Below are 16,544 nucleotides of genomic sequence, written 5' to 3'. Positions count from 1 at the left end.
TCACATCTTTATGCTGTCTATGACAATCAGAACACTGGAAGTAAAGATGCCGCTACCTTGTTCCTCCTCTGGCCTGGGTGGGATACAGGCCTTACGAGGGTGACTGATGGTGAAAAGGAGCAGGGCCCAAGGGCCTCACTCCCCATGTCCTCAGCCTGCCTTTTGCCTGTGGAAAAACTTTAGCCAAAGAATTAAGTTTAATCAGAGAAGCAAGAAAATGCAGAAACAAAGGAAAACAGTCAAAGGAGACCAAATAATAATAGTTTAGTCATTAAGCATAGTCAGGGACCCTTAGTTTCTTTTCAAAGGCTATACATAATATTCTGAGCCATATCCTGTGAGCTGCCCTTGTAGATCCTGAAACCACCAGCAGGTAGAGAAGTTAACTACATGACGACCAGACTGTAACCACGACACAGCTGCACAATTCCAAGAACTGGCCTCAAGGAAACGGGAACCAACCAATCCTGGAATGGAAGACTAACTGTTCTTAAAACAATGAAGATGACGCCGATTAGACCACTGATGACCAAGATGACTGTCAGAGCTGATTGCGCTGTTTCTGCATGGAGCCCCTCCCTCTGTCTATAAAAGCTCTTGCCCCTGATTGGGGGTGCGGAGTCAGCCTTTGGACAAGCATTCTCCACCTCCCACTGCCAGCATCCAAAATAAAGCAAACTTTCCTTCTCACCAACCTCTTTATTGGGACACAGTCAGACCTGGGTTCAGTAACAATATCACAGATTTCTCCCGTATTTTATTCCCCCAGATAAAAGGCTAATCAAATGAATAAAGGAATGGTATCAGAGGATGACAGAATTTATTACCAACTCTTGCCTGGAAAATCCCATGGACAGAGGAGCCTGGAAGGCTGCAGTCCACGGGGTCGCTGAGGGTCAGACATGACTGAGCGACTTCACTTTCACTTTTCATTTTCATGCATTGGAGAAGGAAATGGCAACCCACTCCAGTGTTCTTGCCTGGAGAATCCCAGGGACGGGGAGCCTGGTGGGCTGCTGTCTATGGGGTCGCACAGAGTCGGACACAACTGAAGTGACTTAGCAGCAGCAGCAGGAATCTGTCTATAACTCTCTAAATGTCTGCATGCACTCCATAGGCAAGAATCATTGAGACTAAGATTTCTCACTGATCTATCAACCTCATTCAATCCAAACACAACCTTCAGATTTCTACTGATTCATTTACTGATTATTCCCCAATCGCATTAACCCCCAACAAATCAAGTGTCTATTATTCAGCAGGAAAGAAAGAGATAACTTTGGAAGACCCAATGGTCAACTCCAAAGCACAGACCATATGAAAATAGTTTTTTCCAGCAGTATACGTTTACATTTAGTCATAATTCTAATAGCTACCACCAGGCAGGAACTGCTCAAACAAAACAATTCCTCCAAATCTTTCCTTCATGTACTTAAACCAAAAGTAAATTTTGATCATCTAGAAAAATTTAAAACAGTCTAACATTTAAACAGATGTAAACACTTCTTTTACAAGGATGCTCTTCATGTAATTTTATTTCACTACTATACTGGTGGTAAGAAAAATCGAAAACCCTTACACTCAAGACATCTGTACGACATTTAAGTTCTAGAACTTATCTGCTAGTCTTGGAAAACACAACTAAGCATGACTAAGCAAAGCATTAGATGAAAATTTCTGAGCTCCCTTCTATCATTTAGATCTTGCAGTTTAAACCACTAAAGTGGATGAGTAAATTTTTTTCATAGCTTATTTCCTGCTCACATGTAGTAAAAATTAAAGCTAAAACTGTAAAAAGAGGTCAAGGAAATGCAATATAGTATGAGAACTCCTTTTGTTATAAGTGCATGTTCTTACTATTGCATCAGAGCAAGGATCAGTTCCAGGCCCTGTTGCTAGGTGGCCAAAGTCATCTGCATGGCTGCCCAGGAAATCAGCAGCATCGCAAACCAGCCAAGAAGTAGATAGTGAAGAGAAACACCTGTCTATTAGCACTTCTGTTTTACTCCATTTTTTCTTTTATAAAGGAAAAGAAAAGAAAAAGCATGGAAGGATGTTCTTAAATGTGAAGGCACATTTTCAAAAGATAAAAAGCACATATTCAAGGGTGTGTCTGTCTAGAGAAGATATTACAGCTTAGAGAAATTCAGGACACACAAATCTGTATACCATCTCATGTACTTTTAGTATCATTCACGTTTTTAATGGATTAAAGGTTTTAAAGTCTGGAGGCTAGACAGAGGAGAAGTAAATAACTTAGACGATCCTTACAAGACTATGAAATCTAAACAAACCACCCTACCTGTTTGCTTAAACATGCTTATGAACTGATTAGACTTAAGGACTGGTTTTCACTGCTCATCATCCAAAACCAATCCCTTTCTGAAATACATTTTATGAAATTATAATTATTGAGTAAGCAGTGACAAAAGAAGTACATGATAAAACTCAGTATTTGATTTAACGCCTAAGTGCCAATTCTTTTCTGTTTTAATATTTATTTATCTGGCTACATCAGGTCTTAGTTGCAGCATGAGAACTATTAAGTTGTGGCATGTGGGATCCAGTTCCCTGACCAGGGATGGAACCCGGCCCCCCTGCATTAGGAGCAAGAAGTCTTACCCACTAGACCATCAGGGAAGTCCCTGCCAATTCTTTAATACTGCTAATTTTTAAAAAACTTCTCCATCGACTTTGGTAGAAAAACTGGGATGTGACCCTAACAACGTGCTCTTGTTGCACCTATGAGGAATCAATTTCCCTTCCAAGCACCTAGTTAAACATCTGGTTTACTTAGCAGCAGTAGCAGCAGTGAAAGGGGTACTGCAGAGAACATTTAACTGAGAAGAAGACCTGGACTCTGGCTCCATGCAGCTTGGGAAAAGTTATCTACTACTTAACACACAACAGAAAAAAAAGATACTATGCAAACACTGGACAGCAACAAGTAAAAGAATGAAATTAGAACACTCTCTAACATCATACACAAAAATAAACTCAAAACGCATTAAAGACCTGAATGCAACAAGGCCAGATACTATAAAACTTAAGAGGAAAACACAGGCAAAACACTCTTGACATAAATCACAGAAAGATGTTTTTCAATCTACTGCCTAAAGTAATGAAAATGAAAACAAATGGGACCTAATTAAGCTCAAAAGCTTTTGCAGAGCAAAGGAAACCAAAAACAAAGGGACAACAGAATGGGAGAAAATATGAGATTTTTACTAAATGTCTTACTAGTAGTGTGGTTAGTCTGATGTTTTATTTTATTTTTAGGGAATTTGTTCCTAGCTTCTAATCACTGTGATCTTTTTACAGCTTTGTTAGCCATTTCTTTTCAGTAATTCTGAAAATTCTACCCAATACATGTATCAAATTATCTGCCTATATTTCAGAACTCAGTTCTTTTTCGCCTTGCTCAGAGTAAGTTTTCTAGCCTTTTTCATTTCCCTCCTTGATGAACAGTACCATCTCTCTACTACATAAGGATTTATCCGTTATACAATAATAGTACTTCAGAGCTAGCTGACCTCACCCATTCTAATTATTGTTTAAGGCTAAATGCAAAACATTTTCTCCTGCCATTACTTTTTTCTCCTCTTACACCCCAGGAAGACCTATATAAAAGGCTCACTCAGAACTATTTTACAATGTTCTCTATTTCATTTTGTATAGCCTTACGCCATTTTTTTTTTTAACAGTCATCATTTTGCCTCACCAATGCATATGCTCCATCTAGTGGCAGAAGATCAGTTTAGGAAAAGTGGTGTACAAAAAGGGTTTTTTTTTAAAACCATTATTTGCCCCCTTTATAAAACATTACCAGCCCTGCAATGGCCTGATTTCCTAGTACAGCACAGTGTTTAAGAACAAATGCTTGAGTGAAACCTTTTCCCAAACCTTCATCTACCACTTGCATACCTTGGGGTACGTTACTTAATATTTCTGAATCTTAGTTTCCTCACATGTGAAAAGGGAATAATGTGCTTGTATCATGGGCTATTGGAGGAGGAAATGGCAACCCACTCCAGTATTCTTACCTGGAGAATTCCATGGACAGAGGAGCCTGGCAAACTAGTCCATGCGGCTGGAAAGAGTCGGACACAACTGAGCGACTGACACACATCATGGGCTATGCGTGTATGTGCGTGCTAAGTCGCTTCAGTCATGTCCGACTCCTTGCGACCCTGTGGCCTACAGCCCATCAGGCTCCTCTGTCCATTGGATTTCCCAGGCAAGAATACTGAAGTGGGTTGCCATGCCTTCCTCCAGGGGATCTTACCAATCCAGGGATCGAACTGGAGTTTCTTACGTCTTCTGCATTAGCAGGTGGATTCTTTTAACACTCCAGTGTTCTTGCCTGGAGAATCCCAGGGACAGGGGAGCCTGGTGGGCTGCCGTCTATGGGGTTGCACAGAGTTGGACACAACTGAAGCGACTTAGCAGCAGCAGCGTCACCAGGGAAGCCGTCTAAATGTATGTAATGCTCTCAGCTCAGCATGTGGAACATGGTCAATTCTCCGTAAGTGAGAGCCATATTTTCTGCCTTCTCCTTAGTCTATTTTCATCCTTAAATTTTAAGGAGGGTAGGCAAATCCTCAAATGTTTTTATCATTCCCTCCCTTTTTCCCCTAATTTCCTTGGATCAAATCTTTAGGCCTTCCATCACTGCCTTTTCCCCAGCCTGACCTTGCCTGACAGGGGCAGCCACTCTCGTCAAGTCAGTTCCTGAGAGTCTTTAACAGGAGTCAAGCATTTTCTCAGCTGTTCAGTTCCTTGCCTGGCCCCACAGAAGACCACACCTCACTGCTCTCCTGTGCTAAATCTTACCCACTCTCACAAGTCAAATGTAAAAATATCAACTCCAGGGACTTCCCCAGTGGTCCAGTGGTTAAGACCCTGCCTTCCAATGCAGGGGGGCGAAGGTTCAATCCCTGATAAGGGAACTAAGATCCCATATGCCTTGTGGAGTGGCCAAAAAAATAAACAATTTAAAAAAATTAAAAACAACTAAAAGGAACTTCCCTGGTGGCACAGTGGATAGGAATCTGCCTGCCAATGCAGGGGACACAGGTTCAATCCCTGGTCTGGGAAAATTCCACATACCTCAGAGCAACTAAGCCCATGTGCCACAACCACCGAGCCTGCATGCTGCAACTACCGAAGCCCGTGTGCCTAGAGTCCATGCTTTGAAACCAGAGAAACCACCACAGCGAGAAGTCCTCACACCACAACGAAGAGCAGCCCCCGCTTGCTGCGACTGGAGAAAGCCACTCACAGCAACGAAGACCCAAGGCAGCCAAAAATAAATGAATGAATAAATAAAATAAAATATCAACTCCACAACCTTAATCAAGAACTCAATGATCATCTCTTTTCTTTTTATTAGTAAGCAGAGTCTGTCCTAAGCAAACTTACTTTATGTTGCCTCAGAATCTTTCTAGTTCTTTGACATGTACAAAAAGCACCCTTACACGAATACACTACACCACAATTTTCTAAAGAACAGGTACTGTTTTTCACTGTCAACTGTCCCACAGCAAATGTTAGATACTTGAATCTTAGCATGATTTCATCCACCCACACACAGAAGTCTAAAGCAGTAATTATGTTTACTGACTTTTCTTACTTAGGAATTAAACTTAAAAAAAGTCAAAAGACTAATAAGTAAAGCACTAAATAAAATATCCTAAACAGGAAAGAGTTCTAGATTTTCTTAAAAATAGAGAAGGAAATAAAAAACACATTCGTTTTTACTTAAAAACAAAAACAAAAACACACACACATTTTTTTGGCTACAAAACCCAGCGGTTGATATTTATTTTAAATTGTGATTATACTGCTGCTGCTTCTGCTAAATCACATCAGTCATGTCTGACTCTGTGTGACCCCATAGACAGCAGCCCACCAGGCTCCCGTCCCTGGGATTCTCCAGGCAAACATACTGAAGTGGGTTGCCATACAGGCATCTAAAAACTCTCAACACATTAAAGCAGAAATCTTCAATAATTTTTTATGTTGGCAATGATTAAAAGCCAGAAAGTGTCTTGCCTAACATCATGAACTTTTTTGCATAAGTTTTCAAGGAAGTGATGACTAAAAAAGTTTAAAGGACGCATTAAAACATTAAAGGAAAAAATAAATTTTTTTAAGCATGTCAAAATTTACTCAAGTTCCTCACTCAACCACCAGCCTGCTCATATATGAGTCACCAGCTTCCTTACTGTCCTCCTCTCGGCAGGGTGGGAACATGTGCCCATAACATGGTGCTCACATGCTGCCGGACAACATTCCAGTTTATTACTCAAGGCTGTTTACTGTGATACGTAAAGGCTTAAGCCACAGTGGCTTCAGCTTCATCCTGTTTGTTCGCCAACCCACGAGTCCACCCAGCCTTTATGACAGGTGGCTCCAGAAGCTTGCACAAATTTACGAGGTGCAAGCTAGAAGGGCAGGAAGACTTTACAAACCAATGGAATCTTGGACAACATCAGTCAACACAGAATTCCTCAGGTGCGCGAGAAGCTCGTGTACAAGGTCTAGGCAGTTCTAGTGGGGTCACAGCCTCCTTTACAGCTAATGCTAAGTAGATGCCGCCCCTTAACCCCCCCAAAAGGGAAGAGAATACACTGAAAAATATTAGAGAACTTCACTAAGACATCCAAGCTTTCGGCTGTGCCTCAGGACTATAATTCAACAAATTACCCCAGGATCAACTTAATGGTGTCATTTCATGATAGATCAGAAGAATCTAGAAGCCAGGTCACCTAGAACCTAAACTACTTTCACAGGAACATATAAAACTACCCCCTCCCCTCCAAAAGAACCTGTAAAAGCCCTTATAACTTCCAAGTACATGAAAAATATACCCAAAAGATAAATGAATAAATTAAAATATTTAATCAGCAATATTCACCTCAAATATCTCCCCACTAAAAAGGTCAGAATGTAGGTTACTCCCTATGTGGATCTCTTGTTGTCCACTTTCAAAAAGATACTTCCATTTCTAGCACCAAATACATTTAAATGCTTTGTCTCAAAAATTAGCCAAAACATGACAACCCTTATGAATATGTATAAAGACTTGCCAAATCCCAAAGAAGACATGTTTAGCAAGTCGCCAGTAGCTGGGGGACAAGAGTAAAAGAGGGCTCTGATGATAACTGGCTTCCCTGGGGGCTCAGACAGTAAAGAATCCACCTCCAATGCAGGAGACCTGGGTTCAATCTCTGGGTCAGGAAGATCCCCTGGAGAAGGGAATGGAAACTCACACCAGTATTCTTGCCTGGCGAATTCCATGGACAGAGGAGCCCGGCGGGCTACAGTCCATGGGGTTGCAAAGAGTCGGACAAGATGGAGGGACTAACACTGATGGTAATTAGGATTAGACAAGACATAAGCTAGGAAATGAAGGCACAATGGCCCCCTTAGCAGCGGCACCAGGCAAAGCCCTGAATCCCAGATCTTGGTAGCCAGGAGACCACACACGAGGTATGACTGTGAGGCCATCCCCACCTATTCCGGAACCTGGGATCTTTTCTCTGACTGGCTGCTTCGGAGGCTTCAGCTACTCTCACTGTCCTGACATCTTCTGGTCCTGCCTGTCCCCATACCATCATAACTGCGGGTAGCCCAGTGGTCACTGCCAGGAACCTCTTGGGGTCTGAACCATCACTAGAATGCCTTGGTCACTGGCAGCTGCCAATATCTGAAGCTTCCTAAACATCACCAGTAGTTACTTCACCCTAAGGAACCCTAAAGAGAGTTCCTCATTCACAGTGATTTAAGATCATCCCTAAAGCACCCCCAACCCCACTCTTCCAGAAGGTCCTTGAATCAGTATACACCAATAATCACTTCAGGCATCAACTGAAGACATACGACGCCACAGTCTCCAAAAAGTCTGAAGCCAAAGCCACTTCCAAAGCCCTGTTTACATCCTCAGTTAACAGACAGGCCCCACAACCTCAGAGCTATTTCAGAGAACACTCACTACCTTCCAGCCTCTGCTGGCAACCGCCATCACAGATCCAAAAATGGGACCGCTGCAGCCAACACCACTTCTCTGGCCTCTTTCACTGAGTCAAAACCCTCAGCACACTGGGAGTGGTGAGACCTCTCCCAAAGGTCATTAACACTTCTGAAGGCCCAGCTACCCAAACGATCTGCAGAGCCCCAGCCATTCAGTCCTGTCATACCGAACCTACAAGTTAGCAATACTTCCTTAAAAGCATCCGTGTTAGATGTATAGATCAGTCTTTTGGACTCTGTGGGAGAGGGAGAGGGTGGGATGATTTGGGAGAATGGCACTGAAACATGTATAATATTACATAAGAAACGAATCGCCAGTCCAGGTTCGATGCAGGATACAGGATGCTTGGAGCTGGTGCACTGGGATGACCCAGAGGGATGGTACAGGGAGGGAGGTGGGAGGGGGATTCAGGATGGGGAACACGTGTACACCTGTGGCGGATTCATGTTAAAGTACGGCAAAACCAATACAATATTGTAAAGTAAAAAAAAAAAAAAAAAAAAAGCATCTGTGTTATAGTTCTCACTTGGGCTGCCTTGACTTTAGCCAGCCAATACTACCACTTTGTCAGATTATTTCTAACAGTTAGGCTTGCACATGAGTTAAGAGCCATTCTCTGGATTCCACAAGTTTCCATGTTACAGCTACTGTCCTCATGCATACAGATGGAGCAGCTCATAAGACATGTTTTGCTACAAAAAGTTCTCTCCAAAATTTTTTTCTACTCTCCCAGAAGTTTACAACATGTGAACAAAAATGTCTACAACCAGTCACACACTCCCCAATAGCTGAAACACTCCAAGGTATCACACAGTAACCTTAAGCCACTTCTCTTGGGCTCTACTAAGACTAAGAATTCCAAGGGCAAAACTGGCCCAGTGCTAAAAATGGTAACTGCTTATAAGCAAACCTCCAAGTCAAAGATTTAAGAGATGTCACAAGAAAATCACTCAACTCAAGTGACCGGCTCTGCTGGCTAGCAACCAACCCACTCACACAGCAAACAACACTGGAGCAAAGTGACCAGTAAGCTCACAGGAAGACAAGGAGACTAGGATGATGCAGGGCAGACAGATGCAAGCTTTGTTACCCCAATCATCCTGTAACAGAGGCCGAGTCACACCCCAGGAGTCACTCAGGAAGTAGGAAAAGTTATTTCTATAAACAAACTCCCTCAGAGTAAGTTAAAAATTTGGAAACTGACTCACCTTGACACTAGGAGTGGTCATCATACAAGAAAATGGGTTTTTAAAAAAAAGGCTATAAAAAGAGGTTTCTGGTTTGCTTTTATTCGTATTTTTTGAAATAACAGCAACACGGAACTTTAAGAGTACCACAGTAAAACCACATAACTAAAAGCAAGGATGGAAGAAATAGTACAAACAGTGAGAAAGCTAATGTGATGAAAGCAGCCATGGGAAATGGTGGATGATGCTAGAACACACCAAACACTCCAGACAACTCCATACCTTATCAATGGCTTTTCCAACCCGAGAAACGCTGCTGTGGATGTCTTTGTGGTCAGAGGCCAACTTCTGAACAGTATCCTTTATTCTCTTACAGCACTGTGTCAAGACAAGTGAAAGTGTCCCTGATAACTCAGCATCTTGACCTATAAAAAAAGAAAGAAAGAAGACTGGCTATTCACAAAAGCAAACCCAAAGATGGCAAGTTATCACACTGGCCCTCTAGAAGATGAAAAGGTAGATGTGAAGAAAAATCAGTAACAGCCAGAGGGGATATTTTTCAAATGAACAGTAAGAAAGCTAGCTTAATTTTTGCATCATTTGGAATACATTTTAAAATTTTACTATGACATAAATCACTTATGTAATAACTAAATTGAATAATACTGCCAAGGTATTTTTAAGAAAATACGTCTAAGTGAATAAACTCACTTATTCAATTCACTTAAAGTGTCCAAATCATTCTCACAACATTCTATTACTAAATTTCATAAGGAGAGAAGTCTAATTGCTTTATGTTCTACATAAAGAAGAAAAACAAACTTTTTTGGATAATATGAAGAAACGGTGAACATGGCAGAAAACAGTTTACATATCCCCACCTGTAAGCCTCAGTGAGCCATCCCTACCAGTCAGGGTGGGAGGAACTCTCTGGAACTTCGAGTTCCCAGATGCCAGCCAAGGGCCCACCCTGCAAGCAGGTCTTTCTAAGCATTAGCAGCCTCAGGCTGGCTTGCAAGGTTGGTCTCTGGTGGGCATCTGGGAATCTGGACTTCAAGAGGGTTCCTACCACTCTAACTGGTTAAGAATGGCTTGCTGTGCCTAAACTGTAAAATGTGGTTTGTGCTGAACTGCTTTTCTTCTGGGAGTCTGGATTTTGGTATCTGCTAGACAGAGGGTGCCTACATGACCGTACCCAGTAAACACCAGAAGACTATGTCTCCAAACGAGCTTCCCTCGGAGATAAACACTTCACGCTGTTGTTGTTTAGTCACTGTATCCGACTCTTTGCGACCCCATGGGCTGTATCTGGCCAGGCTCCTCTGTCCACAGGATTTCCCAGGCAAGAATACTGGAGTGAGTTGCCACTTCCTTCTCCAGGGGATCTTCCTGACCCTGAGACTGAACTTGTGTCTTCTGTATTGGCATGTGGATTCTCTACCACTGAGTCGGGGAATACCATAACACTTCATACTTGTTAGTGTTTGATGCCAGAGGAATTAAGTATGCCCTGTGTGACTCCACTGGGAGAGAACTCTCTGCAGCTTTCTCTTGGTTTCCTCTAGACAATGCCCCGTGTGCTTTTCTCCCTGGCTGTTTGTCTTGTACCTTTTTGCTGTAACAAATGTTAGCCACGAGTATGAGCGTGACTCCCTGTTGAGTCCAGTGCCTCCTCCTGTATTACTGGAATCTACAGTAGTCTTGGACTGCAAGGAGATCAAACCAGTCCATCCTAAAGGAAATCAACCCTGAATATTCATTGGAAGGACTGATACTGAAGCTGAAGCTGAAGCTCCAATACTTCAGCCACCTGATGCAAAGAGCCAACTCACTGGAAAAGACCCTGATACTGAGAAAGACTGAGGCCAGGAGAAGGGGGCATGACATGGTCAGAGGATGACATGGTCGGATGGCATCACTGACTCAATGGACATGAGTTTAAGCAAGCTCTAGGAGATGGTGAAGGACAGAGAAGTGGGGTGTGCAGGAGTCCATGGGGGTCACAAAGAGTCGGACTTAGGGACTGAACAACAACAAAGTAGTCTTGGGGACACTTTTTCCTTGATAAATCAACAGAAAGTTACTACAGCTGATATCCTCTTCCCTTGGGCTACCTCCTCAGAAAAAGGCAGCAGGAGGAAGAGAAAGAGAAGTCCGAAAAGAGATTGTTCTCTTTATTTGTATTCTCTTTGTCTCTCTGAATTTGTATTCAGTAATACTTGTCAGTTACCTCAAGTATAGATCTACACATCCACACCTGTAAGCAACAGACCTAGCTCCTGAAATCTTACTGAGTGGTTCTTAAAAGTATAATTTACATCAGAGTGATCTGGAGGTCTAGTTAAGACAAAGTAGATGGATCTACATCCCCAGAGTTTCTGATTTAAGAGGTCTGGGATAGGACCCAAGAATTTGAAAGACAGTAGCCCAAAAGTAAAAGCAGTCTTAGGATCTTCATTCATCGAACAGCTATTTGTTGAGCATTCAATTACGTGACAGGTACAGCTGTGTCCAGGCAAAAAATCCCAGCAAACCATAACTTCTGGTGAGCAAGATAAATACGACGTCAGTCAATTACACAATATTGCAAAAGAGGATACGTGCTCCTGGCAGGGGTGGGGGACCAGAGTAAAACAAATGGAGAGTGAGCCATTATAGGGTTGAGCCACTGTAATCTTAAACAGGTGGACGTGGTAAGCCTCACTGAGGAAGTGACATCTGGGCAAAACCTTGAAAGAAGAGGGGGAAGGGTAGCAGAATATGCCACCCCAAAATAGCCTTTTGGTGTAAGGATGATCTTGAGCTGATTATTTCTGAGAAACAACAAACACAGGAGAAGCTCTGAAAACAGAGTAGAAGTTACCCTTTTATAAGGGAAATTTAAATGTATAAAATTAACCTCCATTTTTAAGGGTATCTCTGTATGAGGAAGAGAAGAATGACTGCTGCTGCTAAGTCACTTCAGTCACGTCAGACTCTGGGCGACCCCACAGACGGCAGCCCACCAGGCTCCTCTGGGAGCCTGAGATTCTCCAGGCAAGAATACTGGAGTGGGTTGCCATTACCTTCTCCTAAATCACAAGAACTTTTTATGAAAGCTCAGACTTAGATTTACATAAAAAACCTAACCCGTTTACTGTGCTTTTCCTGCTAACCTCCCCATTACTGGCCCACCCACACCTACCTTTCTTGTGTCTTTAGCCGAAGCTGGTCTGTAAGCCTGAGTTCTAAGCCACCTCTGTGAGTTACTCACGACTCCCTGGAATACTGAGTGCACCTCCCACATGCACATGAGGTATACGTGTAAACAGACTGCTTTTCTCTAATTAGTCTGTTTTTTATTATAGGAGTTGTCTCAGCCAAGAACTTGCAAGGGTAGATGTAAAATTACTTTTTCCTTCCCTACAGAGGAATGCATTCCAGCATTTATGACAACCACTGAGAGAAGTAAAAAAATAAGTAAACAGAAGATGTATCCATAAGGTACCCAATTCAATACGGGGTGGCCAAAACAGAAATTGCCCTTATTTCTAAACACAACTGCACAAAGTATGTATCAGGTGCTTCCAATTTCTAGTGACGCAGTTTAGGCTAAGGGAAGACCTGGTAATCCAGGAAAAAAATTTAGATCTGTCTAAAACATGTCCTATACATACTTTGGGCCAAAAGAACCTAATTGCTTCAGTAAGCTCTGTCCTGGCCATTTCTGCTCTTTCTGTATCTAACCTTTATCTAACCTCAATGACTTTATCTTCTCTTTGAACTTCTTTGCCCACAGACTTACTCAGTCTTCTCAATTCCTAATGAATTCTGTTTTCTCCACCACTCCCCTGGCACAGAATCAAACACCATTTAACAATTTCAGATATATACACCATCATTAGTCTCAACTAGATGTAAGAACCAAAGGGAAGACAAATTCTTAAACTGTATACTCCACAGTCTTACGTACCCTACACATTTGCAGGTGCTATTAATGTAAGTATACAGATTGATGGTAAATAAAGTAAGGGGGAGAAAACAGTTAAAAAGAAAGTGATACTCAACAAATGGTGCTGGAATAACTAGCTACTCATTTGCAAAAAAAATCATATTACAGACAGAAATTAACTCAAAATGGAATGAAGACAGAAATTAAAAGCTGAAACTATCAAACACTTGTAAGAAAATGGTTTTATTCTTGATCTTGGATTGGGTGATGGTTTCTTAGATATGACACCAAAAGCAACCAGACAAAAAGATAATTAAATTGGACTTCATTAAAACAAGGGCTTCCTTTGTGGCTCAGCTGGTAAAGCATCTGCCTGCAATGTGGGAGACCTGGGTTCGATCCCTGGGTTGGGAAAATCCCCTGGAGAAGGGAAAGGCTACCCACTCTGGTATTCTTGCCTGGAGAATTCCATGAACTATACAGTCCATGGGGTCACAAAGAGTTGGACACAACTGAGAGATTTTCACTTCATCAAATCTTAAAAACTCTTGTGCTTCAAACACTACCAAGAAAATGAAAAGAGAACCCACAGAATGGAAGAAAAATACTTGCAAATCATGCATCAGATAAGGGTCTAGTATCTAGTATACAAGAATTCTTACAAGTCATCAATATCAGAATGTTCTGTCAGTCGCTCAGTTGTTTCCAACTCTTTGCGACCCCATCAACGGCAGCATGCCAGGCCTCCCTGTCCATCACAAACTCCCAGAGTCCACCCACACCCATGTCCATCGAGTTGATGATGCCATCCAACCATCTCATCCTCTGTCGTCCCCTTCTCCTCCTGCCCTCAATCTTTCCCAGCATCAGGGTCTTTTCCAATGAGTCAGCTCTTCGCATCCGGTGGCCAAAGTATTGGAGTTTCAGCCTCAACATCAGTCCTTCCAATGAACACCCAGGACTGATCTCCTTTAGGATGGACTGGTTGGATCTCCTTGTAGTCCAAGGGACTCTCAAGAGTCTTCTCCAACACCACAGTTCAAAAGCATCAATTCTTCAGCGCTCAGCTTTCTTTATAGTCCAATTCTCACATCCACACATGACCACTGGAAAAACCACAGCCTTGACTAGACGGACCTTTGTGGGCAAAGTAATGCCTCTGCTTTTTAATATGCTATCTAGGTTGGTCATAACTTTCCTTCCAAGGAGCAAGTGTCTTTTAATTTCATTGCTGCAATCGCCATCTGCGGTGATTTTGGAGCCCAGAAAAATAAAGTCAGTCACTGTTTCCACTGTTTCCCCATCTATCTGCCATGAAGTGATGGGACCGGATGCCATGATCTTAGTTTTCTGAATGTTGAGCTTTAAGCCAACTTCTTCACTCTCCTCTTTCACTTTTATCATGAGGCTCTTTAGTTCTTCTTTCTTTTCTGCCGTAAGGGTGGTGTCATCTGCATATCTGAGGTTATTGATTCTTCTCCCAGCAATCTTGATTTCAGCTTGTGCTTCCTCCAGCCCAGCGTTTCTCATGATGTACTCTGCATAGAAGTTAAATAAGCAGGGTGACAATATACAGCCTTGATGTACTCCTTTTCCTATTTGGAACCAGTCTGTTGTTCCATGATGAACAATCCAGTTAAAAATAGGCAAAGAATTTGAAGAGATTTTTTTTCCCAAATAAGATATAGTGGGAACTCCTTGGTGGTCCAATGGTTAGGTCTTGGTGCTTTCACTGCCATGGCCAGGTTCAATTCCTGATCATGGAACTAAGATTCCACAAGTCGTGTGGCATGGCCAAAACAAAAGATATACAAATAACCAATAAGCACAGGAAAAGGTACTCAGCATCATTAATCAATAGGGAAATGCAAACCAAAACTACAGTCAGAAACTACTTCACACCCACTGGGATAGCTACAATGAAAAAAGGTAGACGACAATAATAAGTGTTGGCAAGAATGTGGACCCACATATATTGCTGAGGGATGGTGCAAAAGCTGTAGAAAACATTCCTCAGAAAGTTAAACAAAGTTACCGTATGAGCCAAGAATTCCACATGTAGGTACATCAGTTCAGTTGCTCAGTCGTGTCCGACTCTTTGCAACCCCATGAATCGCAGCAAGCCAGGCCCAAGAGAAATGAAAACATACATCCATACACAAACTTGTACATGTTCACAGCAGCATTTAATAGCCCCAAAATAGAAACAATTCAAATACGCAAATGATGAATGGATAAACAAAATGTGGCAAGTCCATACAACAGAGTATTATTCAGCTATAAAAAGGAAGGAAGCACTAATATATGCTACAACATGGATGAACCTTGAAAATAGTAAGCTGAAATACGCCACGCAAAAGGCCACAGATTGCTTGATTCTACTTATGTGAAATGTCCAGAACAGGCGAGGAGATTCATAGTTGCCAGAGCTGGAGAAGTGTGGAATGGAGAATGACTGTGAATGAGAGGAGGTTTCTTCCTGGAGTGAAGAAAATGTTCTCAAATTAGATAACGGTTATGACTACACAAGTCTGAATGTACTAAAAGTTAGTGAATTTCACACTTTCAAAGGGTGATTTTGTGATATGTGAACTTTAACTTAATTTTTTAAAAAGCCTAAAAATGCAAACCATAACATCTGGATATGTTTATTTCTACAATTAGGAGACAACAAACAAAAGGTTAAGGAACACAAAAGCAAAGCTCAAGCTGGAGAGAAGTCATTTGGGGTTTGCCAGTTGAACTTCTATGCCCCAACCTCAAAATCCATTGATATTTTCAAATTTTAGTGACTCAGTTTGCTATGTTTATAAATCATAGATGTGAGGAATAATATAAGGTCAATTAACTAACACTGAGTTTTCAGTATGCCCCAAGGAGAATAATTTCTACAAAGTATTTGGAAGCACAAGAAAAGTGTAATGGCATAATCTGAAAGAGAACCCCAGGAAAGCCCTGTTCAGAGAGAAGGATTCCACTAATGCATTTTCAAATGGATTCGGTGGAAAGCAGCCAAAGGTAAAAACAGGTTTGGAAATCACTGTAATCACCAAACCGACTGAGACCAATCTTCTAAGTCCTAAAGGGAGAGGCCTAATGTTCTTTCCATTTACTTGTCTGAAAACAAAACCTGCTTCTAAGAGAAACAGAAACCTGCTTCTCTATGAAAGAAAACTAACTGGATTCAGTTCCTAGAAGTTAAACTGGGCAGTTCCTGTGACAGCCATCTTTACCATAACAACCAGAGCTGAAGGTGAACGCTGGGATCCATGTTGGCCACTAGGAGAGTGGTCACTTTTTACCCAGGATAAAGTCCTGTGCAAGTGTGTCTGGCAATGCGATAAACCTCCCTGGACTCAGGACCCATACACAAGTATGAAAAGAAATCACT

The 16,544-nt window shown here is 41.9% G+C and overlaps 1 protein-coding gene across 1 annotated transcript in view; it reads right to left on the bottom strand.

Moving 5' to 3' along the window:
• Window positions 1-16,544, bottom strand: part of RMND5A (required for meiotic nuclear division 5 homolog A) — a 60,748-nt gene that overhangs the window by 32,140 nt on the left and 12,064 nt on the right. Inside the window, exon 2 of the mRNA XM_070379455.1 lies at window positions 9,505-9,647. Coding sequence (XP_070235556.1) covers window positions 9,505-9,647 — 143 coding nt within the window. The remainder of the gene's footprint in view (window positions 1-9,504; window positions 9,648-16,544) is intronic.

This window comes from Bos mutus, chromosome 11 (assembly GCF_027580195.1).
Source record: "Bos mutus isolate GX-2022 chromosome 11, NWIPB_WYAK_1.1, whole genome shotgun sequence".
In the NCBI taxonomy this organism is placed as follows: Eukaryota; Metazoa; Chordata; class Mammalia; order Artiodactyla; family Bovidae; genus Bos; species Bos mutus.
The sequence above is the reverse complement of the archived record's forward strand: the minus strand, read 5'-3'. Positions and strand labels throughout refer to the sequence as shown.